Source organism: Lichenostomus cassidix, chromosome 19, assembly GCF_008360975.1.
Source record: "Lichenostomus cassidix isolate B80296 chromosome 19, HeHo_3.0, whole genome shotgun sequence".
Lineage (NCBI taxonomy): Eukaryota > Metazoa > Chordata > Aves > Passeriformes > Meliphagidae > Lichenostomus > Lichenostomus cassidix.
The window spans coordinates 3,365,918-3,390,662 of NC_139499.1; the positions used below are offsets into that span (position 1 = coordinate 3,365,918).

A 24,745-nucleotide genomic window follows, 5' to 3' on the forward strand; every position below is an offset into this window, starting at 1 on the left:
AGACTTACTGTGTTCTCTGACCTGGTCAAATAGGTTCTGTAACAAATTGGAGCCAGCCTGTACTTTGTGAGAAAAAAAGAAAAAAGCTGTTTATTTCCCTGTTGTTTGGGCCTTGCCACAAAGACTATCTCAGACCCAACAGAAGCACCAGATGTTTTCTAGCAGAGCTACAGAATGTACTGTGAGAGGCAGGAGAGTCCCATTTCCTTTACATGAACTGGAGCGCGGTAGAAGATCAAAGCTGAGGGATAGGAGCCAGGATGAAAAATTTTCCTATATCTGACCAGGACTTCAAAAAAGATTTCAGTACCTACAACCAAAGCTGTGTTTAATGGAGAAGGGAAACAAGGCTTCAATTTTGACACTTAAAAGAAAAGACAGGCTTTTAAAATATCTTCAGCAGGCAGTGCTCGGACATGGTTTGGACTGCTGATGTGGCTGCAGGCACTGACCACTGAAACAGTGGTTTCAGTTCAGTTTCTCAGCCTTTAATTCTCCAGAAATGCAAAACTATCCTTTAAAAGGCTCTGACACTGTAATTAAACATAGGGAACATTTTTCCAGAAGATCCCAAGGCACACAAGAAACTATCTTTATAACAATTTGCAGATGAAAAAATTGGAGCATGAAGGCCCACAGTCCCACACAGGATCACCTACAGTCCACGGATTTCCAGTCACTAAAGCAGCCTATAGTCCCAAACAGTTTGTGTAGTGGGTGTGATGTAAGTCCCACATTAATGAGCTCTGCCAGAGTTGTATGTGAGGTATGGAATATTAGCAATGTGCCTGTGTAAGGCAGGAGTCTGGAAAAGGTAGGAGGCTATTAACAGTACAACTATCTGCCCTCTGCTTCCTACCAAAAAATTTATATTTTTAATTAAGGAGAGGTTTCAACCAAAGACCATGTCTGACCTAACTTAAATACCACAGCAATGGGCAGAGCATAAATACACAGCTCAAACCCTCAGCACATCATGTTTCAGTAGTGATGGAATAGGCTGCTACCCTGTCACCAGGAGAGCACTAGAGAACTGCTCCCTGCTGTCAATTCTCAGTAAGAGAGTAAAAGGTTTAAAGAAAGGATTTATAAAAAGAAGATTATTTCTTTATGCAGAAATATTATGTTCAGAGGAGTAGCAAGATGCCCCAAATGACCTCACTGGATATTGCTGCAGTGATTGCCAGGAGCAAAGGGCAGCCTTGACTCCCAGAAAACCCAGCCTTACTAAAACTGATGTAGAAAGGTTGAGAAAGCTTGATCCTTTGCCAAGTGTTCATTTTAGAATGTTTATCACAGAAAATCCTTTATAAGATGGATTTTAGCTGTCAAATGCTGTGATATAACGGAGATCCAGGAACTTGTACATACTTCTTTGGTTTCCTGTCAATTTAGGTGTATTAATTGCATTACATAAATTGTGTTATATGTTCCAGTAAGAAAGAATCACTGAGAATGTTGCCAGCGTGGCTTTCTATAGAGCACTGCACAGGGACACTAGACTTGGATTCTAATCTAGATTTTGGTTTTACTGCTGGTGTAAAATGGAAACTCCCTCCATCTCAACAACTGCTTTCACAACAGCAAAAGAGGAACAATGATAACAACCTGATCTGTAAAGTGCTTTGAGCTCATCAGAATGAATGTGGAAGGCACACATTAAAATAGCTCATGCTGCCTTCTCTGTTCCAGTCCTGACAGACAAACTCAAGATAATATACAACAAATATAAAGTTAATAAGTTTAAAAAAACCCACATATAAAAAAAAATCCCACATATAAAGTTAACAAGTGGGAAAATACAATTAAGGTAAATTATCCTGTGGAATTCAATGCCAGACTATATTAAAGGTAATTAAGATAGTCATATTGCATCAGTAGCTATGTTAATTCTAATTAGTATTTAAAAGTATGAGACAACTCTTAACTCTTGAAGAAAAGTAAGCTTCTCTGAACAGATTCTATGATTGTTTGATATTACAATTAAGGTTTGTTTCTCTTTTCTTTGAGCCTGTAGTAACAGTGAGCTTCTCAAAGGGCATGTTCACCTGAACAGGCCTCTTGTGTGTTCCAGTCAGTAATTCACTTGTACCTTTAAATTTCACATCCTTTGCACTACTTCTAAGAATGTTTGTGGCAACAGAACAGAAATAGCATACTATCTGAGATGTTTATTGAAGAAAGGAAATAAGAAATTAATAGAGCTTTTTTTTTGTCCGTATGCAAAACATCTACAAATATGAATTAACCCACATCATGGCCATTTAGCATGCTAAGAAAAGAGATGAAGATATTTACAAACTGGGCTTAAAATGTCATGGAAACAGCTGTCCTTCCAACAGACTGGAATTAATTTATTTGTTGTATCCAGGCAAGTTTGGCAGAGAAACCCACTGCATCTACACCTATGTATCACACCAAAAGCTGTGATTTTAATCAGACTATAAATACCAACCCAAAATCCAAACAAATGATTGTACCTTATTGGGGTTTTTTTGTTTGCAAGTGGGGTAGATTTAAGAAATTATTACTACTTTGTGGCATCAGGGTTGTAAAACAAAGCCATATCCCACTTCCAGAGAAAATTGCCTTGCAAATGACATACTGCAGTGACTTTCAGGTCCCAACAGCCATGGAGTTGAAGTCTAACAATTTCCCCACTTAGAATCCCCAGCTCATGCAGATCCTCCTTCACAGGGCTGATGCACCTGAAGCCCTAAAGTTGTTTCCATGGAACATAAAGAGGACATTAGAGTCAACCTCTGTAAACAGCACTTCAAACTTGCAGGGCAGTTTCACTCTCCCTGTCCCCACATTGCAAAAAAGATGTATCACTATATTTAAAGACCAGTTTGTGTCTCTGGTAGATCTAGAAGTACATAAACAGGTCAATCTGGGCAGCAGATGAAAAGAAAGTAGAACCTTGTTGGATTCACTCCATCATTGCTGCCTTGGGACTGTGCTGTTTTGAGAGGTGTCACATGTATGAGAAATATTGTAAGGCTATATCCCAGAAGCAGACAGAAGGGTGAAATACTTCTCCTGTACCAGTGTGGGCTTGCAGGAGGCAGGTGTCATTCCCAACACAAATCAAGACCTGTCCCACAACAATTCTGCCATTTGTTTTCACAGGAACTGTGCCTGGAGATTGCCAAAGCCAAGGCTCAGCAAGGATGTGCTGCCACCCAGCTCTCCTGGAAGCCATTCCCTGATCTCTGCAGCAGCAGAGAGTTTGCAATCACTTCCCAGCTCCACAACCTACATTCCACAGCTAGCTGTTGGCTTATCTCAGTGAGAGAGATGATTTTGTCACCCATTGCCGTGAAACTTCATCCAAGCACCCAGTGCTGGGAAGCACATTGGGCTCCCAGCCTGCTGATTTCAACAGAGAATCACAGCCCAAATTTAGCAAAAGTCACAAGGGCAGGTTTAACTCCACATACAGGAGCAATCTCCGGGAAATTAATTAGATTAATCACACCAGGAAAGTCAGCTCCACAGCAAGTGTGCACTGCTGTGCTGTGGCTTACAGGTGCACAGCTCCCTAATCAGGATCAAGCCTTTCCATGTGTTGTATTTTTTGAGGTGCAGCGGGATGTCATTAAGAGACAGCATAAGCTTTTAGTTTCTAAATCCTTCATTTCTTCAAGAAAGATCCACTTTGCTGCAGCACAGGATTTTCTAATTATATTCCTCCTTTCTACTCTGTTTTCCGGCTGCATAAAGAAGTCAAATACCTCACTTACACTGACTGATGTATTGGGGAAATAAAGTCTACTTCTGGCAGCTGAGATACCTTTTCAATAATTCATTTCCATAAAATTCCAGTTCTAACAAATTGATATACAACCTACAATTGAGCAGGTGAACACCTTTGTACACCTTTCACTTGATGTGCATGTGTGTGCATAAAACATGCTGTAGCACTGCATCCTGAGATTATTTTCTATAAGTAATAACATTTCCATTCTGAGATGAGGTTTACTAAGCACAGTTGTCATTATTACAATGCATTGAAACAAGGGAAGTTCATAAAGGGCATTTTGCTATATTCTGGTTGTTATTAGGTCAAACCACTCACAGTTGAGATCAGTGAAGCTTCTGGTCGATAATCTGTACAATCAATCCCATTTTTAAAGCTACTATAGATCCATTTTACAACAAAGATTGTGTGTGCAGCTCTGCATTTCTCTATTCCACTCCAACAAGTCTCCTACAGTGAAGGGACTCAGTGCAGGTGGCATTTGTGTTGCTCTATCACCCATTGACAGGAGATGAATCTCTGGAAGGCAGAGAAAACAACAGCTCAAGCCCAGCTCATGTTCAGCCTCATGACAGTATGTAACATTTTGTGACCTTTCAGCACCTTTATCACCTTCTGTTGTGCATTTCAGGTGGTTTTAAAATAATAATTCACTGGTCTGACAAAAAGGGATGTCTCTGAAGAACAGTATAGCCACAGAGGATTTACGCACAGTTTATATACAGCCCTACTGCTTGGGAAGCACCTTGCCTGATTAAGAATCCTCCTCTATTGCAGCAATAAACTGTATTTTACATTAGTGACAACTGAAATACTGAGCAAATGTCTTGACCAACAGGACAAATGATGTTTAGGGGATGATAGTTCCCAAAGTCCAGAAAAAAACCCCATAGTAAATACTTTTGGTACTTACTTATATGGCTAAGAAAGTAGTATTTGACCTCATCCATTAAGGCTTCAAAGTAGGAGCTTGAGCACAGTAACCAACAGAGTAAATGCTATTATTTAATATTACTGTTTCCTTATCCTGTCTATTAAATCTGAACAAAGTGCCAAGACAAGAGGAGCTTCAAGAAAAATTAAGCAAATGTAAAAGAATCTTGATAAACTCTGGAAATGGAAAAATCAAGGTGTCATTCAGTTATGACAAGGGATTATACAACTCTACATTCATCTGGACAAATGATACAATAAGAAGAAGAAGAAGAAGAAAAAAGGTTGGGAAGAGATTGAAAACCAAGCATTAGCCATGCTCTGAGAAAAAGAGAATCAAAAATTTCAGTTAAAACTTGAACATTTTAATTCCTCAGTTACAAGCTGCTTGAAATTAGATATTACAAAGTCAGCTGGTCCTCAGTATTGGCTCCTGACAGCACAGCTCACACTGCCAACAGTCACTGGACTAAACCCTCAAGGCCTTTCCTCTCTCCTCTGTTCTCCTTGCCAGTGAGGGTGGAGGCATCAGCAACCACAGCAATAAAAAGCACTGGCAGTGGTTTCCTCCCTTCATGGCTCCAAGGGAACAGCTCATATTTTATTCATGAAAAATAAGACCTCTGGAGGTCTAAGCGAAAAAAAACAGGAAGCAAATATTTCTTGGGGACAGTTGGTCACAGGCTGGCAAGTGTCCAGGACATCAAGAGGGAGGGGCAGGGGTGCAGGATGGAAGCATGAAAGCTGCTTTCCTTCCAGCCTTCCTGCCATGGTAGAAAGGAGGATCACAAAGGGCAAACTGTACCCGGAATGTTCTGTTTGGTGACCCAGAGCATGAGGGAGCAAATTGTGCTGGTGTCCTGCAGTGGGGATCCTGCAGGGAGTCACTGTCTTAGAGGGGAGAATCCATGCTGTGCAGTCAGCACAGATGCACCACAGGATGGGAGCCCTCCAAGGATTGGTTGGGAGAGCTTAATATTTACCCCTAGCCACTTGCCTAAGTTCTTGCTTATGATCCCAGAGTTCTCTGGATAATTCCTCTCCCCACTTTGCCACACTCCTCTCATGTCCCAAAATTATATCACTCTAAAGATTGTCTTGCAAGTGCCTTCAGAATAGGACCACGCTTGAGCCCAGAATAAGCACCTTCCTGGGAAAAAAGATCTCTTCCCAGATGGTCAGACAGCCCTCTTCCATTTCCTTGTGCCCCCAACAGATCACCCTTAATATCAGTAGAGAAAACAATCCTCTGCAATCCTTTGCTTTCCTGAGAAGACGATGTGAAGGTGCAGATGTCATTTGTCATCTCTAGTTGGGTGCAGAGGAACAACCATCAGTCCCTCACAGCTCAAGCCCAACACCCAGCACTGGCTGTGCCTCGCCTCAGGAGCCTTTCCATCAGCAATGACTAGTTCTGAACTTTAATTACTTTGCACAGGACACTGTAACAAGAACTTTCTCAGAAGCCTGAACTCCTCCTGAATTCTGGAATCTTCAAGGAAAGAAAGATGTTACCTGTTACTTTCTGAGAGACTTCCTAAAAGGGGACACATGCAGAAGAGGCATCTCTTGAAAATTACAGAAAACATGTAGTATTTTACATTAACATCCCTGTTTCATTGCTTTAATTACTGCCTAATGAGTATTAGCCCTCAGAATATCTCCCCTGTAGGGCTGAGCAAATGAGAAACAAGTCATAGCAGGGCAGTCAGAATGAAAGGAAGGGGAAAAACCAACACAATAAAAACCCACAGACATGAGGAGAGGCAGAAAAATGCACCCTGGGATGCAGCAGCCAACATTCATTTAACAATGTCAACATTTTATATGCAAGGCTTTCCTGGGTGGCAGCAAAATAGATGGATTAATAATGACATGTGGTGTGATTAGAAAAAAAGAAAATTTATATTTAATTACTCTTTATGGTATGGGGGTAAAGGGGAGGAAGAAATAATTCTCTATTAGTGCAAGCATCACCTAAGCTTACTGTTGCAGATAGGAATTTTAAAAACAACAAAAAACCCCAAAGAACTGCCTCTAAATTAAATCAACAACCCATATGTACGAAATGGTTTCAGACTTCTCCAAGCCAATTGCAACAGAATCTTTTTACCCTGTGACCTCCAGCATCAAAGCTCTGCAAACAACCCAGGATGCTGAATCAGTGCAGCTCCTATGCAACCCAAGTGCTCTGAGGTGCTCTGGGTACATGGAACAAAGGAGAGTGATACAAGGATTTCCCCTCCTGCTACAGTTAAAGCTGCTTTGAGGAAGTACAGGTTTAAAAATACAAAAGAAGATACATATAAGCTAATGTTTAATTGATCAGGTTAACTCTGTTACCATTAAAGCAAGATTTATTGATACTAGACAGGCAACATTTCTCATTGGGTTATTACATAGTGGTTAAATACAACAATGAAGTGACAAATGACTCTGCTGCTTCAATGGAACTCCCCCAATATTAGAATTTAGTGCCCTTTCCTGGTGTGTTTGGGCTTTAGAGGAAACCACCACTTTACAGGTCAGCAGAAAGAGCAACCAGGCTGCAGGGAAATCAGGCATTTTCAGGCAAGTGACTAAACACCAAGAGGTTCTCCAACATGACTGTATTCAAACCTGCAGGTGAGTCCCACTTACGCTGTAAGGCATGCTCTGACAGGATTTGTTCACTTGGAGGTGGCACAGCCCAGGTGACTAATGCAAGAAAGAAAAACTTCTCCTCTCCTCCATTTCTCAGACTTCTGTGAAAACTGGAAACAATAAACAACAAATATCTTAAATCAAAGGATATAGTGAACCTAATAAAGCTTTAATTTAGGGAAGCAGCCTTAAATTTAGGGAGTTAGTGCAGGTGGAGAGGAGATTGGATTGCAGGGCTAATAAACAAAGGGTTACCTGCACAGGAATGTTCTGTCACAGCTCCTTGGAAAGAGGCTGCCTGGAGCCCTGGGGCCAACTCTACCTGTGCAGTGCCAGCTCATGCAGCACCTGGGTTTTGCTGGACTTTAACCACACAAACCAGGATACACCTTCACCCACTGCCATAGGACTGTGTCCTTGCATGTTCTCCCTGACTGAGGAAAGGTTCACAAGCCATTTTCTCCTCAGATAATCCTCAGCATGTTTTGGTATGTGGCTCTAGACTTACTAGACCAAGTCATCATTTCAATCCCAAATCATTATGCAGCCACTAAAACAGACCTTAAGAGTATAAGTCCTGTTTTTCAATCCTCATCTAGGCAAAACCACACCAAACATTTGGAGTAAAAAATCCCCTGTGCACACAGAGATCTGAAGATAATAACACCTTTTTTATTTTCGTCAGATTTTTCTCACTTCTTCTATCACAAGCACTCTAAGTCAAACCAGACTTGATCCTTACCTTAACCTTTTGCTAAATTCCTCCTTTATGCTTTATGAACTTGATGGCTTGGAATACAGCAGCTCTTCCTTCTGATACTTCTAAATCCATGCTCTGCAGACTTGAATGAATCCATAGTTCCATGGCCTGGTATTTCCTGGACTGTTGATAACCAACAACATTACTGCATTTCCGTCAGTGATATGCACAAAATGAATGCAGATGAATGTTAAGATTTATTCTGTTGCATTCAGCCAAAGAAGGTCTCTGATCAAGTTTTGCCCAGCACTTCAGAGACTAGATACAGCTGAAATGGGTTACATAATGTCATGCAGTACCAATTAGGGGCAGTCAGTGGAGAATGTTGCCAGACTGCTGACGCAAGGAAGGAGTACAAGAAAGTAAAAATGCTGCATGCACTCTGGCAGTATTGTGGTGTATCATGGCTGCATGGTGTCTGACCAAAAGTCAAGCAATACTGTAACATTAAAAAGTGCAATCCACTTTATATCAAATTTGTTGCAAATTTCTTCTGAAGTGTCTGATAAACATAAATCCAGTCCACATGGCTGTTTTTATGTGAAACAGAGACCAAGTGTTGCATCTGAAAACACAAAGAGAGTGGCACACTGGTAAAAGAACAGATGAACCCAGATTGTCTACTTCCATTTCAAATTCTTGGATTGTACTGTTCATCAGAGCCCCGAGATTACTCCTCTGCTTCTGCACCAGCTTGGGGCTGAGTCTTCAAGCAGAAAGCTCACAGAGCCATTAGGTTCCTTCTTCTTCATCAAGATCCTTCCCCTTACACAAGGGAGCCCAGCAAGCACTTGTTCTGCAAGATGCTCTTTGCAACATCCGTGTTTGGCGGTAAGTCATGCACAGAGTCACTTTCTCAGCTTCCTCAGTGAAAAGGTGGAGGCTGTGTCCTCCCTGGAGGCAAACAGAACCCTGCTACAGTCACTAATGGTGACATAAGATCCTGACACAGAGGAGAAAATGTGATGTTCCATACCAGCCCCAGCTGCAGGTGCAAGTAGACAAGGGCTCCCAGGGAGGCTGCAAAAGAAGAAAGGCATGGCAAGTACAAAGGATCATTCCCCTCTCTTACACTTTCAGCTTCATCAACAGTGTTAGGAGCCAACAGCTGTGTTTGGCATCTAGGAAAAATGTATGTGTAGAGAATTTACCTGGTTTTGCAGACAAAAGAGGAATTCTAGGAGAAAGTCAATTCTCTTGGCTGTCATGGGTGACCTGTGTGGCTTTAACCCAGGTATCCATACTCCCTCTGCTGACTAAAGCTGTAACCATGCTGCTGGGCTTGGGCTGGACACATGTTGCTCTCTATTATGTGCTTAAAGAAGAAAAAGAAAGGAAATTTCAATCACATTTTCAGTCTCAAGCATCCAAAGGGCAGCAGAGTAGGACTGGTTAGTCACTGCTGCTACACCCTTCTCTTGTAACCTAGTGTAAAGCTCTGGACAAATGCCTCAACACATGCAGAAAAATCATAATAAAACTTCTCTGGCTTAAAATGGCACGTAAAATCCATTCTTTTAAGTATTTTCAGATGCTCATAGAAAATACTTGTGCAGCTGTAGAGTGTCCCAGTAGCAATAAGCTGAACTTGAGCTTTCCAGCTGCTCTGTCACCGAGACCTGTGCCTTGCCTCACTTCCAGCACTATGAATTTCCTAAATGCAGATGGTGGCTTAAAATTTCATGTGGCAGCATAAAAGAAAGATTTAAAGGTATTTAATGAAAATGTAAAAATGTAAAAATGAAAACGAGATGCTGCCAATAAAAGTGCTCAGGTAACAGCGTGGGCAGGTGTCACACTGTATTTATCCAGAGCATTTTGGTGAGCTGCTGTTGCACTGCAGCTCCTGGAGATGCTCACAAAAGGGTAAGGATGAGGCAGTGGATGGGGAAATAAACAGGGAGATGGCCATGAGCCAGTGGAGAGGAAATGTGGGACCTCAGGCCATTACACTTTGCAAGAAATTTTACAGGGTACCCATAACATTAGCTCAGCACAGCTGTACCCCCAGGGCCATTCTATGGATAAATACATGAAGTATGGACAGGGCTTGTGATGCTACAAGTACAAGGACAAATTAATACCTGCATATACTGACAGCATCATCCCATTTTGCTCTAGAGCTCAAGCACAGCAGCTCTGCAGGAATCAGGGCTCCTGTCAGTCTGGGTGCAGACACGTCAGGCCCAGGAAACCTCCTAATACGGTGATGCCCTATTTCATGAAGCACCAGCCCAGCCTCCCTTCTAACAGCTCCATCATTACTTTCACTCCCACTATTTGTTCCAGCTCTGCTCTCTGCTTTCAGCCTCAGTGAGCACAAGATAAAATGGTTGCTAGCATGAGAATTCATTCCACTGTCTCCAGCCTAGCTGTGTGAAACGGAGAGAGCGCAGAGAGGGAATAGGCTGCACGGGGACTGCAGACTCCACACATCCCTGGCAGTGAGGCATCTGTGCTCTGTGACCTACTTGTGGCTGCAAAACAGCAGCAGGCTGCAGTCAGAGCCAAAGCTTTAACTGTGGCAGCGGTGCCAGCACTGGACAGCCCAACCAACTCTGCACTTCTCTTAATACTGCAATTTCAGATCTCAGCCCCCTGGCCTTCTAGACCTGCAGGATAACATGCATGAGTGTTATCCCTAACAATAACACTGAGATGAACTCACTGGTTTAACCCAAAAGCAAAACAAACTTAAATTCTAAATGGTTCTCCCCTCCCTCCCCAAACCACCGCATATCAGAAATTTTTATTACTGAATATACAGATCCATTCTTTTTGCTAACAGTTACCTGAAGTTAGTTTCCTCTCATACTTTATTTCTATTACTGAGTTTTACATCTCACATCACTGTTGCTGTTGCTTTTCACTATCTTCAACTACTGCCTCACATTTAGTGTCTTCACCAATTTCAATATGTTGTTCAAACTCCAAACAAGCCACCCTCACTTTCACCTACCATAGTATGCAAAGCAGCAATTCTTTTGCCACAACTTCTGCATTCTCTCAACCCAATGCTCTGATGAAACCTGTTGTGCTGGGCTTTAGTTTCCCTGTGAGCACCAGAGCTTGAGCCCTTGACTAGAGCTAGTCTGAGAAGAGCTTCCATATGATATATAGAAGACCTGCCGCTGATACTTCATTACTGCTGAGAGGGCCACAAGATCATGATTTATTTCTCTGATGGGGATCCCCACTACTAGTAGTAGATGCTGTTTGAATACACTAAAGAGGAACACTACCCTTGCTGAATAAACCATTAGCAAAAAGCCTTTCTCTGTACTCTATACTGATTACAAGTACTTAGTAAGCTTTGCTATATATCTTTTGGGGTATAAAGGAGAAAGGTCTGAAAGAATAATCTTAAATTCAGGATTATTCTCCTTTCAGGAGAACACACTACATCTGCATACATGTGTATTTAGTTATTGCTGATGACACATCAAAAGTTCTGCTACTTCAGCATTGAATTTGGAATTCATTTAACCCTGGATGTATCCTGTGGTCTCAACTGTTGGACCACAATAAGAACAGTTTGGATTTTGGGACATGATGGGTTTTACAACTTTCCGCTCATATCTGCCTGTCCACCTGCTACACATCCCAAAGAATATTGTTGTGCCTTCAATAAATACTTGTTCTGTGTTTGATAAACCACTGTGAGAAGCTCCTGCCTATGCTGGGGCTGCCACACTTTAGGAGACCATGCTCAAAACCACATTTATTTTAACTGTTAGCAGAAACATATCACAAAATCTGTCATCAGGCTCTCTGCAACAATTCTTATCATTAGCCTTTCTTATTGTCCTTTGAGTGCTTATCAGCAGCAATCCTACACAGAGTGGGAGAATTAATGCTAGCCAGGAAAATGATATCTTATCTAGAAGCTGGTACTTCCTAAGAGCAGAATTACTGTTTAATTTGGCAAGAAACCAGAGTATATCCAGGGTGCTGCTCTGACAGGCTGTTATGACCAGCAGTGCTGCAGTATTTCACTGTCTTATGTTGGGTTCTGCTGACTACTGCAGAAAATTAAATCTAAAGACAAGAGTAACAGAGTGAGTTTGAGTATTACAGGAACAAACAGTCTGCATATGAAAAAAAAAAAAAGCCAACTCTCACCCTCATATAATTGTGGTGTTATTTATCTACTTTACCTCCAGTGGAGGCAGTTAATCCACTGTTAATGTTAATGCAGCCAGGAACATGAAACCTGCAAAACACTTCCAATTTTACCTTTACATAACATTTATCATACGACCACTGGGAACTACTACAGCTATTAATAAAAACAATGTGCAAAACAAGATTAAAGCACTTACCACCTACATAAAAACTCAGATATGAGACTGCACTTTGCAAAACAGAAACTTCACCCTCCAGAGTTTTAGAGCCTTAGGAGAAACTCAGCAAACACCATCACTGTCAGGTAATAGGCAGAACCAGTTTTACAGGCTGAAGACAAATGCTCATGTCAGCCTCAAAATACCAATAACAGACACTGACAGTAACACTGGAATACAAATGTTGTGACAAGTGAGAGGAAGTTACTCCCTCAGAGGAGCATCACCGCTCACACTGAGCTGCAAATATGGTCAGTTCTGAGTTCCTGCCTCACACCAATCTTAAATTAGAAACACTTCCCAAGGAATCAGGGCCCAGACTGAAGGACAGATGCTCTGCTCACTGAGCTAACACAAATGTCATTAATTATGTGGAGCATAAACAGAACTGAAAGATATACCAAGGCCTCAGTAACTACTGAGGTTGAAAATGAGTACTGATTTCCAAATTCTAATGCTATGGGTATGACAACACAGCTCTCTGTCAGGAGCTGGTAGCATGTGGGGCACCAATGAGCTTGGTACAATAACACTTCATCAAAATTATCAATTAAGAAAAAAAAGGGTCTTGACTTAGTTGGATGAGCCACCTTTACTTAAGCTGGAAAAAAACATTTAGAATCACAGAATAGTTTGGGTTGGAAAGGACCTTAAAGCTCTTCTCATTCCACCCTCTGCCATGGGCACACCTACTACACAAGATTGATCCAAGCCCATCCAACCTGTCCTTGAACAGCTCTAGGGACAGAGCAGCCAGAGCTTCCCCGAGCAACCTGTGTATCTTATATGTGCTCAATAAAGAGCGCCAGAATCATCCGCCCACTATAACGTAACTGCTTACAGTATTTTGCAATGCATCTTCCATTGTTTTCATTTTACGGGGGGGAAATAGAGCTACATAGAAGAAACAAAAGTTTAAACCCCTGAAATGCAAACGTTATTGTTGTTATTATCTTAACACGCAGTAGGGTAGGAAGCGCAGCGAGTCCAAATAGTCGACTACAAGCCCAGCGGAGCTACGAGTGGCCTTCCCTCACCGACAGTCCTTGGCTTGGCTTGGCTTGGCTCGGCACGGCACGGCACGGCACGGCACCACAGCCCTGGGCTGCCGCCTCCCCGCCTCACTGAACAGCTCCAGGACCCGGCGACAGGCTGGAGAGCGCCCAGCCCGCCTGCCTCCGCCGGCCCACCCCGGAGGCGGGCCCGGCAAGCCGCCCTCCCTCCCCTCACGGCGGCAGCGGGAGGACGGGCCGGAAGCGCCAGCTGCGCCGCCATGGAGGTGGATGTGGGGGACGACGAGAAGGCCGGGCCGTCGGCAGGCGAGAAGCGGGGAGCTGCCGAGCCCGCGGGGGCCGCGACGAGCCACTACGAGCTGCCCTGGTGAGAGGAAACAGCGAGCGAGGGAGGGCGGCCGCCTTGAGCCGCCATGGGGGAGCGGGCGGGGGACGAGGGGCGCGCGGTGATTGGTGCAGAGCGGGGAGGGAGGCGGGACTGCAAGCGGCATAGCCAATGAGGGGAGGGCGGGGCGCGCTGGTGGCGGGAAGGAGAGGCCGAGGGGATCTGTGGCGGCTGAGGGGATCTGTGGCGGCCCAGGGGAGCCGTGGCGGCCGAGGGGAATGTAGCGGTCGGACCCAGCCACGGCCAGACCCGCGAGTTCAAGGCTGTTCCCCCGTGCCCGCCGGGGTGCGGGAGCTCAGTCTGGCTCGGAACTGGGAACTGTGCCAGCGCCCTGTGACCTGCCCGCTGTGTGGCCGGGACTGGGAAGGCAGGAATCGTAGAATCACAGAATGGTTCGGGTTGGAAGGCAAGAACACCTCCCACAATCCCAGGTTGCTCCAAGCCCCATCCAGCCTGGCCTTCAACACTTCCAGAAATCAATAGTGAAGAAAATCCCATTTTTTTCCTTTGTAACCTAAAAGTCAGCCCTGCACTGTGTTGGCCACTGAGGGTGGCTTCTCCCCTCAGGCTGAGGCACCGAATTCCTGTTTGAGTTGAGCATTTTCTCCCTCCTTTTGCTTTTTTATACCAATGGAAGCAAAACCTTTCAGGATAGTACAGCCCTGGCACAGGGTGCTCAGAGCAGCCCTGGCTGCCCCTGGATCCCTGGAAGTGTCCAAGGCCAGGTTGGACCTGGACCAACCTGGTCCAGTGGAAGGTGTCCCTGCCCATGGCACAAGGCTGGAATAAGATGGATTTTAAGGTCCTTTCCATTAAGCCAAACCATTCTGGGATTCTCCGAGTCAATTAGTGTTGTGGAATGCTGTTCATAGCAATGAGGGGGACCCTGCAGCACTTGCACTGAAGGCAACATGTCCACTCATCTTTCTCCCATGCTCTCTTAACATAAACCTCATTGTCCGTCACTCTAAAGCACTATTAAAGCATTATTAGATGTGCTGAAGTGTGTGGCATTTTACTTTTACAGGGTGGAAAAATACAGACCCATGAAACTGTCTGAAATAGTTGGAAATGAAGATACTGTGAGCAGATTGGAGGTGTGTAGCTATCCCTGTATCTTTTTACAGGTTATCTCAAAAAAACATATTTCTGCATAGATCCACAGGCCAGTAAAAACACTATTGTATTTTTACATCCACACTTGAGTATGTGGACCAAAGTTTCCTGATTTACTTAAAAAATCACAAGTTTTACATCATAGTTGAGTGGTGTGTAAAGAAATATACTTTCTTCAATTGGGATGTTTAAATTGGCTGTGTTTTGATACAGTTTAGAAAATTTGTAGCTGTCATAATAATATTGTTTCAATGAATAAATATAATTTGTATAACAACCAAAAGAAACATAATTCTTTTGGAAGAGAAATGTTTTCCATATCAGGATGGGGCTTGGAGCAACCTGGTCTAGTGGAAGGTGTCCCCTGCCCATGGCAGGGGTTTAGAATGAGATGGGCTTTAAGATGCCTTTCAATTCCAACCATTCCAGGATTCTATAATTCTATGACAAATTAATCTGTGAACACAGTATTGATGTTAACAGAAAGACTATACTAGCAAGTATATCATTAAAACAGATGGAAAGGCAAGAGTACAAAAGACCTGTGGCATTTAAGTGCTTTTAAATATTTCCATATTATTCTAGGGTTCAGTTCAATAAAAAAAACCCAAACATATAAAAGCAGCAAGGTTCAAAAAATGAAAACAGGAAGGGGAAAAGAGAAGCGTGTTTCTGATGCTTAAAATAAAACAGAATTGAAACTATTTGTTCATGTTATTTTCTTACATAATTTCTCATTATCATTCTTTCTTAGGTCTTTGCAAAAGAGGGGAATGTACCAAATATTATAATTGCTGTGAGTATTGTTATGTTTTGCTTTATTTCAGTGTTGATCCTGGATTTGAAATCTAAGCAGGATGGCCTCCCAGTACAGACGGGCTTTGAGCCTGAGTGTACTGGTGAGGGAGATGTTGGTTGTGTGCTCTTGGAGCAAAATTCTTGGCAGAATACACAGGGAAACAGATTTAAATCTACCTCAGGTGCCTGAAACACATCCTGTGCTTCTCCCTGTGGCATATCTCCTCTGTTAGGAGCAGGATCCTGAGCTCAGGCACAGCTTCCAGGCTGATGTTTTCTCTGCAGTTCCTCTGTTGCAGCCTTTTTTCATGACTGAGAAGATTTGTAGAGAGCACAGCTTTGAAAATTACATTAAACTTACCTGCAATTGCTTCATTGTCACATTTTTAGGGCCCTCCAGGAACAGGTAAAACCACCAGTATCCTCTGCCTGGCTCGTGCTCTGCTTGGTCCTGCATTAAAAGATGCTGTTCTGGAGCTGAATGCCTCAAATGACAGGTGAGAATGAATAAACCTTATCAAACTTTTAATAAAGAAGCAAATTTCAATTTCTGTTTATAAACCCAGGCCAGTTTGATAGGCTTAATGCTATAGTAAGGCCTGTAAGATTTATTTTAGTGCAGTCTTTCCAACTAAAAGTTAGGCAGTCTTTGGTGTTCACCCATCAACACAGGTATTATTTCTCGATGTTTTATAAACTTAATAGACACTTTCATAAATGAAGACATAAATAGGTGGAGTGCAGAATCCATAGTGGTACTGTTTTCTTAAATTTATTTGAAAGAGTTAAGTTTCCTACTGCACTCATGAGAGTACTAAGAAAGAAAAGGGAACAGGCTGTTTATACTGAAACTCTTCAGTGCTTAGAGTGAGAGAAATTAGGGCTATAAGGGCAGTTGAGGATTAAAATGTAGGATTAGGGTGTTAGGTATGTAGGGGACACTGACTGTACTCCAAGGATCAGGCATTAAGGGTTGATTATGTTTTCCACATTCTGTTCAGACCTATCCTGAAACATTCTGACATTTGCTGAGGGGCTTTCTGAGCACAATGCTACTCTGTTAGTATCAGTCATAGTAAGAACTACAGAATCACAACATTCTTTTTCTAAACAGAAAAAAAAGTAATATCCTGTCTTTATAAAAGTAGGTCTTTGCAGGGACTCTGTCTAGGAAAGTGTCCATGTTGTGCTGATATGATTCAGTCTATCCAGCTGTTTTTCTTAAACTCTTCTGAGCTACAGCTGGGGTTGTGGATGGAGCTGTGGGAAGAACTGGCAAAGCAATCTTAAATGCTTCTGGCCTTTGTTTATTTATTACCCTTTCCTTGTGCCAAACATAAGTCATTTTGTGGTGGTAGTGCAAGTAAGGTTACTGATTTTGTGTATATTTATCTTGCTACTGTTATTTCCTTGAAAACCCCCAAAACTGAGGGTTGTTGGTGTTTGAATCCAAATCAGTTGGACAGTCTGGCTTACAGCATGGTTCCACAGCGGTTGTACTGACACAGCTGAAGGGGCAGGAACAAACAGTGGGAGAATCAGGAGCACTTCAGCTGCTGTGGCTGCTGAAAAAAACCTATTCTGTATTTTCACCCAACTTATCATGAATCAATTGAATTCTTGTTCCAGAGGCATTGATGTTGTAAGAAACAAAATCAAAATGTTTGCCCAGCAAAAGGTCACACTTCCAAAAGGTCGGCATAAAATAATCATCCTTGATGAAGCAGACAGGTATGTTGTTTTTTCCTGAGCTCAGCTACTGTGTGAAATGTGCTGCATCTCTCCTGTCTGTAGAGCTCCAGTCTTGGACAGTATTGAGTGTTTCTATCAAGCTGTTCAAAATAATTTGTTAGGAAATGAATATGGATTGAACAGGGATCTTATGGGAGTACTCACAGCAAGCAGAGATCATTGCTTCAGAAGAGACTGAATATTGACATGGAATGCTCTGGATATGAAACAGCATCTTTCAGTTTAGTGGAAAGATGCCCCATCCCTGGAAGTGCTCAAGACCAGGTTGAACAGGGCTTGGAGCAACCCGATCTAGTGGAAGTTGTCCCTGTCCATGGCAGGGGGTTGGAACTGGATGAGCTTTAAGGTTTCTTCCAACCCTAACCATTTTGTGATTTTGTGATTCCTTCTCTTTGAAAAGAGTTTGGCTCATGTAGAGAATTTCACTAGATGAAAATGGGACATTCTCCACCCTATGCAGGTGGTGTATTAATATTCTTAGCAGTGTCCTTCAGAGCATTAATGATCTCATTTTGCATGTCAGTGTTAAGGAGGTCTCTGCATTGCAGGGTGGTTTGTTCACATGACTAGTAAAAGCTGCTTAGTTTATCAAACCAGAATATCAAGTCATTTACAAAGCACAGCTTCATATCAGTAAACTCTGAAGCTTGTATGAAAATAGTTGTTAGGCTGCACCTGAGTGAGTGAAGGGCAAAATCTGTCCTAACTCCTTGTCTCCCCTCAGCATGACAGATGGAGCACAGCAAGCATTGAGAAGAACAATGGAAATTTATTCCAAAACAACGCGCTTCGCACTTGCGTGCAATGCCTCTGACAAAATCATAGGTAAGTGCTGCTGGTTCCTGGGTGTTCTTGTTATGTGCTCTCCATACTGTTGGCTAACTTCCAAGGCAGCTTCCAGAAATACCTTGTTGATGTTTCTGAAGAACACCTTGTTGCAAGAAAGCATGGTACTTCTGAAAAATCAAGCCACCTGTACTTCATCTGATAAAAGAGTTTATTTGTTTAGCCAGGAACCCTCTGAGCAGCTGTTTTTGATGGACAGTGCCATATGTGACTGCAGAAGCAGATTTTACATGCTTTTGGCTTAATCTCCATCCAAATCTGATTTAAGATGTTTGATGTTTAAGTTTAAGTTTAAGATGTTTGATGTATTGTTTACTGGGTGTCTAACCCTTTTGTTATCCTTTCTGAATTATAATCCTAAATTTGCCTACAGGTGAACACATTGCAGACCTTTAGACTTCTCTTGGTAAAATAACATTATAAACATCGATATTCAGAAATTCAGGAGAACAGAGGAAGCTGAGTTTTGTATATGTTTCCACATATCTGGGAAAACTCCAGCAGTACATTTGGGCTCAAAGGAAGGACTGTAACAATTGTATGTGCTTAAGGAGAGACTGTGTTCTGCTTAGAGCTTACATGTATTTTTTCTTTAAAAGACATAAGAACTGTTGGAACCTGAGATGAAGACATGTTTGACTGTGGGGTTTTTTGAGAAGAAGAGGGAGAAGCTAATTACACATCTCTGTCCTCAGAACCTATCCAGTCTCGATGTGCAGTGTTGCGTTACACCAAGTTGACAGATGCACAAATCCTTGCCAGGCTACTGAAAATTGTTGAGAAAGAGGATGTACCATATACAGATGATGGACTGGAGGCCATTATCTTCACAGCCCAAGGTGATATGAGACAGGTAAAAGGAGAAAGACAGTGAAACAAAGGCTTCTACTTAAAGCAAAAAAACCTTTGAATTGCAGCTCTCAAGGAATTCTCTCTGGGGAGAAAAAGCAAAAGGGATGTGACTTGTGGCCCAAGAGTAACTAAACTGTTTGGTTTTGTGAGGGTTTAAAATGCTCCTTAAAAGTGGATTGGTGGGAAGTAGATACCAAATTTGTGGGAGGAAATAAAGTCAGCATAAATTTGTGATTTTTTCTGTTGTTTAATTGCAAACTGCTTATTTGGCATAATTTCCTGAAGTGTATTTAATCCTGAGCAGGGGAGGGAGAAGTAGAGCACTTCAGAAAAGAAATAAAGTCTTATTTTTTCTTTCACAGGCATTAAACAACCTTCAGTCAACACACTCTGGATTTGGCTTTATAAACAGTGAAAATGTCTTTAAGGTCAGTAATTCAGAAAACAGTTTTGCCAGAAGTTTAGCTTTATGGCTGTGTGAGATTCCATTGGACACATAAGCCTTTGAAAGTGCTTTGCCAGTTTGCAGACAGCCCTGTGTATGTAGCAGTTACAGCATTAGACTTTTCTTTTGAAAAGACATCCCTAATGGCACATCTGAGACCCTGTGGCTTTGCAGCTCTCTAAAACCACACGAATCACATAACTGCTGCGAAATTTCAGTGATAATTTGGGAATCTATTGCTTGGGTGTTCTCATTTCATGCTGTTGAGTCTGCCATGACAGACTATCTGAAAAGTAAGATTATTTAAAATTTAGTCTGTGTTATGGAATATTTCTGATTCAGTACTTCAGCTCCATAGAAGCTTGGTGAGAATACCAGAGGTTTAATGCAAAGTCTTCTAATATTTTAGTGTAATATTTCTCTTGGATACAGGTATGTGACGAGCCTCATCCTCTGCTTGTGAAGGAAATGATACAACACTGCGTAAATGCAAATATTGATGAAGCATACAAGGTTGGTTTTCATGTCTTGTGTCAGCACAGACAGGCATTATTTCTCTACAAAATTCTTGTTTGCTTTGAGGAATTCGCAATGTGTGTTGTTTTTTAAGATAAGGGCAATACCATGCAGATGAGTTGATGAACTAAATCCCTTTTGTGCGAGAGTTTGTTCAGATAAATAAGCCAGCAAGCAAAAAAGGAAGTTGTAGTGAAATTACTTGCTAAATGCTTGAGCTTAAATCAGCTGATAAATAGCACGTGCAGTTCCAGTAGTTATATACAGCTGTTCCAAAAGTGAATATCCTTGGCTCACCTGGCAGATAAATGGGGGATTATTCTTGCCTGCACAGATTCTTGCCCACCTGTGGCGACTTGGATACTCTCCAGAAGATGTCATTGGCAATATCTTCCGTGTGTGTAAAACCTTTCAAATGCCAGAATATCTGAAACTGGAATTTATCAAGGTTAGTACTAACCCTCTCCTGATGGGGCCTTTTAGGCTTTTTAAAGAAGATTATGTGATTGGGGGCAGCCTCAGGGGTTTCTGTTAAACATTTGTTGTATATTAGCACCAAAAAAGTGGTTTTTGACTGATTACTGCTTTCTTTCCCACTGCATCGTCAGTTTGTCAGTAAGAAGTCACTTGAAGTTTAGCATCTGAACACTCACAGAAGTGCCAGAAGTCACTTTAGTGATCAACTAAAATTAATAGCAGATGTAATGCTAAATTTATTTATATCAAAGCCTCAACTCCTTGAAAATGTTCTTCAAATGCTTAGTTGATTCTAGTGTAATAGATAGTAAAATACTAAATTATATTAACAGAGTTGACAAATGGTAAGCTGGTGATATGGAATCAGTCTTCATATTTGAAACCTGTTCTTGTGTGTAGGCACCTTGCTTCTTATAAAGGAAGTGGGGAAATACAGGCTTTGATTTTAAAAATATAGGCATTTTAGTTGGTTTACGGGAGTAGATACATTCTCTGAAGTTTGAGTGACTTGGAGATGATCTTTTAGCAGGAAGGGATATGTTCTATTTAGTCATTAATAAAATATACAGAGACTAAGGGAGAAAACAGAAGACTTGACAATGTCTCTGTCACCAGGAAATCGGGTACACTCACATGAAGATAGCCGAAGGTGTGAACTCCCTTTTACAAATGGCTGGGCTGCTGGCCCGGCTGTGCCAGAAGACTGCAGCCCCTGCAGCCAGTTAGGCACCTCCCCGAGCCTGCTGGAAGGAAACCAGGTTTTGTTGCAAAAATGTTTTGTACTTTTCTATTTAGACCAATAAAGCTTTAAAATTTATTTTAACCCACAAACTTGTACATGTTGTATAACCAGGATAGAAGGGAGGACTGTCACAGTCCAGAGCAATAAAAATGGAATCCTGTTGTTAGGCATTACACTTAAGCCTGTAAGTGATCTTACCAAGACCAAAAAGGAAATTTTTTGCACAAAATACAGCATTTACTGAAGTTATAATTGAGACACATTGAGCGAGTGCCACTTTGTCCAGTGGGCGGGGAAGGTATTTTCACCAACCATACAAGAGAAATATAACACATTTCTTAATGGTGCCACTATATTTTGGATATTACTTTTGTAATCTTTAAAAACTTTACCAAATTCTGGTATGCTCTGCATTTGAGTTCCCTGTCCAGTCCCTGCTTGTCCAGATTAGGTAATGTCTTCGTTTCAGCCTGCCAAAAAAGCTAGAGAATCATGTTTTCCTTTCCAGTTTTGGAAACACCTTGCCAGTGTAGATGGGCAACTAAGTGTGAAATGCAGAAAGAAAGTAAATATAAATTGAATTTGACCACCTGATATGAGATGTGAGACTTGTGTCTCCAAGCAGATACATCTTAATATAATTAAGCCTGGTCTGGTTACAGCAGTCATGCAGAAAGTGCAGAGGCACAATTTGCTGGTGTTTACACTTCACTCTGCCCATTTAGTTGATGATTTCCACCCCAGGTGTTCAGTTCCCCACAGCAGCTGTCTCAGTGCCAAATGGATTTTTCTGGGCAGCACCAGTTGGCTTCAGCTGGTGGGCTGGTCCTGCACTGAGGCAGGGGCTGGGCACACCCTCTCCTTCTCTGACAAGCCACAGCAAGAGTTGGTGGCATTGTGACTTTCCCCTCAAGTCTTCCTGCAGCTCCTCTGGCAGAGCCTCCAGACAAACCTTTGTGATTCAATGTGCAGGAGAGAGAGGGAATTGGCAGCTGAAGTGCAGGGAATACAGCAAACAGCTCTTGGAATAATGGATGTAATGCTCAAAGTACATTCTTCCTTTACTAGATACATATTGAACTTAAGCTTTGGTTCCCATCCAGTAAGTTGTCACTATCAGCACAAACTCTATTAAATACACAACTAATGGTTTCATACTGGGGCTTGAGCTGCTGAGTTCTCTACAGACACAGCATCCCAGCTTTTGTCCCCAAAAGCTTAAATAAGGGTAATTTTCCTTTGACTGCACATCACAGCCAGCCTACAATGTCTTTGCTTTCTCATTAAATGTGTTCACTGCTGAATGGGGAAGGAAGAGGTGTTACCAAGAATGTTTCATTAAACCAGCAAACACCGTATTTGGACAACTCAAGACCAGCCCTTCCCCCTGGGATGTGTCTGCCAGCAGTGGTGGTACCAGTGGAAGGATGAGGAACATGGAGGGTCATGGTTCCTACCTGGTTTCAGAGGGTTTCTTCTCAGCTTTATTCAGTAGCTGCATTTCACAGCTCCAATTTGGAGCAGACTCTCCTCTGGGCTAATCCTTTCCAGCTCTACAGGGACATTATCACACTCACTTTTCTTAACAGGACTAGTATTGATCCCAGAGGCCACCAACAGCTCCTGCTCTCCAAAGGTGTGTGTTCTCCCTCTGAGTGCAGAGCTGCTGCTTCCCAGCACTTAGCACAGGCTCCCCAGCTCCATTTCAGAGCTGCACCAGCAGTGCCAAAACTACTTTTCTAAAGCATCTTAAATTGAAAACAGGATGTGAATTGCTCACTTGGCTTCCTACCTAATGTGAAGAGAGAGGTGGACCCAGAGGACATGTAAATCTCCTTGCATTACGTTCAAATGACACAGTGCCTAGCAATTCTGGTTGAACACCAGAAATCCTTGCACACCTAAAGGTTGTCCTGAAAGGACAGCACAGTACTCACTCATTGCAAAGAAAAACCATGAGGTGGTTCAGAGCAAGACTAATAACAAACATTGATGAGAGTTCCCGAAACAGTTCCTGGAAACCTTCCAGTGTAATGAGATGACTGGCTGAGAAGTGCTCCAGGAGCTTTGCAAAGCTAAGGATGGATTTATCTCTCACTACAGCTGACTGCTCTGGAGAGCTGCAAGGCAGCATTTGCTCAGATCCACAGTGAGTGAAGGGAAGATTTTCCACATCCAGCTCCTGCCCTGCCTGCTTTGGCACCACAACTTTCAAACTCAGACTTTGGCAATGAAGGAACCTTGTACCAAGAAAATCTAATTGCTGTAATCTGCCTCCCTGCTTAGTGAGGAGAGCAGTAAATCTTGTAATTTCATGTTTTGACTATGCACTGACCTAATGCCTAGAACTTTCTGGGAGGTCTCCAGCTGGATGTGTTGCTGTGTGCCAAGGATCTGTCACTGCTGCTAATCTCCTATTTATGAATGGCTCTGTCATTTGGGAGATGAATCACCAGTGGGTAACATCAGACATCATTCAGAACGAGTCACCCTTGCAGTGAACAATCCACAGTCTGCAGCACTTCATGGAAAGCAGGAGTTTCTTCAGGTGCTGAGGATGAATCCCAACAGTCTCATGGCCTTGTGACAGCCAGGCATAATTTCAGTGACAAAAGCACCCCTTGCCAGCCTGGGAGCCTGTGGCAAGCCAGGACAGGCTGTCACTGTGTGTGCTTCTGGCTCACGGGGACCTTGCTGTCACCCACCCGTGCAGACGTTTTGCAGAGCATTTCACCATCAAGAAACCTGAGGGTGTGAGGAGAAGCTGGGCTGGGGTGAGCAGAAAACCAGGCTGTAGCTCCCTGCCTGTGTGCATCCCTGAAGTGCACTAGATTTTCTGTTGTAAAAGTCCCGTGGAGTCAAACTCCAACCCACTATTTCAGCTACACCTGTGGTCTCTCTTGATGGTTCTGCTAAAAATGGTCACAAGTTTTTTGCAGCAGGAAGCACCTGACATCCCTTCTCCCACTCCATGCCTCTTTAACCCTTAGCTCCCCTTCTCTGCTCACTCACCGTGAGTTTGGACTATGTTCTTTCCTGAAACACAGTTTTCTGATGTTATTTTGAGGAAGGCATTTTAAGGCATTTTCTTCCTGTAAGATCACTCCATGTCACCTCATGTCCTCCCATTTCTGTCACCTGATCGTGCAGACATCTGTATCTGTATCATTGCAAACCATAACAAAACACCCCATTTTCTTTGGAAGCTTTTCAGTTTTAATAAATAAGTGTTCCAAAAGTGCATCAGGGCTCAGGAGACAGGGATTCTGTTTCTGGGATGATATTCCTACAGCCATATTGAGGGACTGGTACAGTTTCTGAGGCTGATAGCTGTGCATCTGCCCCTCCCAGTTGTCGCTGG

General features: G+C 42.6%; 1 protein-coding gene and 1 long non-coding RNA gene across 3 annotated transcripts; one reads left to right on the forward strand and one right to left on the reverse strand.

Moving 5' to 3' along the window:
• Window positions 1-6,501: 6,501 nt before the first annotated feature.
• Window positions 6,502-13,649, reverse strand: LOC146428992 (uncharacterized). The gene is made up of 5 exons (XR_014855851.1): window positions 13,536-13,649; window positions 13,480-13,502; window positions 9,251-9,414; window positions 8,082-9,119; window positions 6,502-7,449 (listed from the first exon to the last, which is right to left on the reverse strand). It is a non-coding gene; the product is annotated as an uncharacterized LOC146428992 (long non-coding RNA).
• On the forward strand, window positions 13,641-24,627 carry RFC2 (replication factor C subunit 2). Of its 2 annotated transcripts, none has more exons than XM_085078800.1 (11): window positions 13,641-13,822; window positions 14,868-14,937; window positions 15,711-15,752; window positions 16,145-16,251; window positions 17,384-17,485; window positions 18,231-18,331; window positions 19,048-19,205; window positions 19,567-19,632; window positions 20,082-20,162; window positions 20,500-20,613; window positions 23,488-24,627. In XM_085078800.1, the coding sequence occupies exons 1-11, from the start codon at window positions 13,716-13,718 to the stop codon at window positions 23,539-23,541; spliced, it is 1,002 nt and encodes a 333-aa protein (XP_084934926.1). In that variant the 5' UTR covers window positions 13,641-13,715; the 3' UTR covers window positions 23,542-24,627. The 2 variants fall into 2 exon arrangements, with proteins under 2 accessions (XP_084934926.1, XP_084934925.1); XM_085078799.1 differs by lacking the exon at window positions 23,488-24,627 and adding an exon at window positions 21,258-21,465 and having other exon boundaries at window positions 13,642-13,822.
• The last annotated feature ends 118 nt before the right edge of the window (window positions 24,628-24,745 follow it).

Coding starts and splice junctions, on each gene's coding strand:
- RFC2 (XM_085078799.1), top strand. CDS start 13,716: ATGGAGGTGGATGTGGGGGACGACGAGAAGGCCGGGCCGTCGGCAGGC. Junction 15,753..16,144: donor TACCAAATATTATAATTGCT/GTGAGTATTGTT, acceptor TCACATTTTTAG/GGCCCTCCAGGAACAGGTAA. Junction 20,163..20,499: donor ATATTGATGAAGCATACAAG/GTTGGTTTTCAT, acceptor TTGCCTGCACAG/ATTCTTGCCCACCTGTGGCG.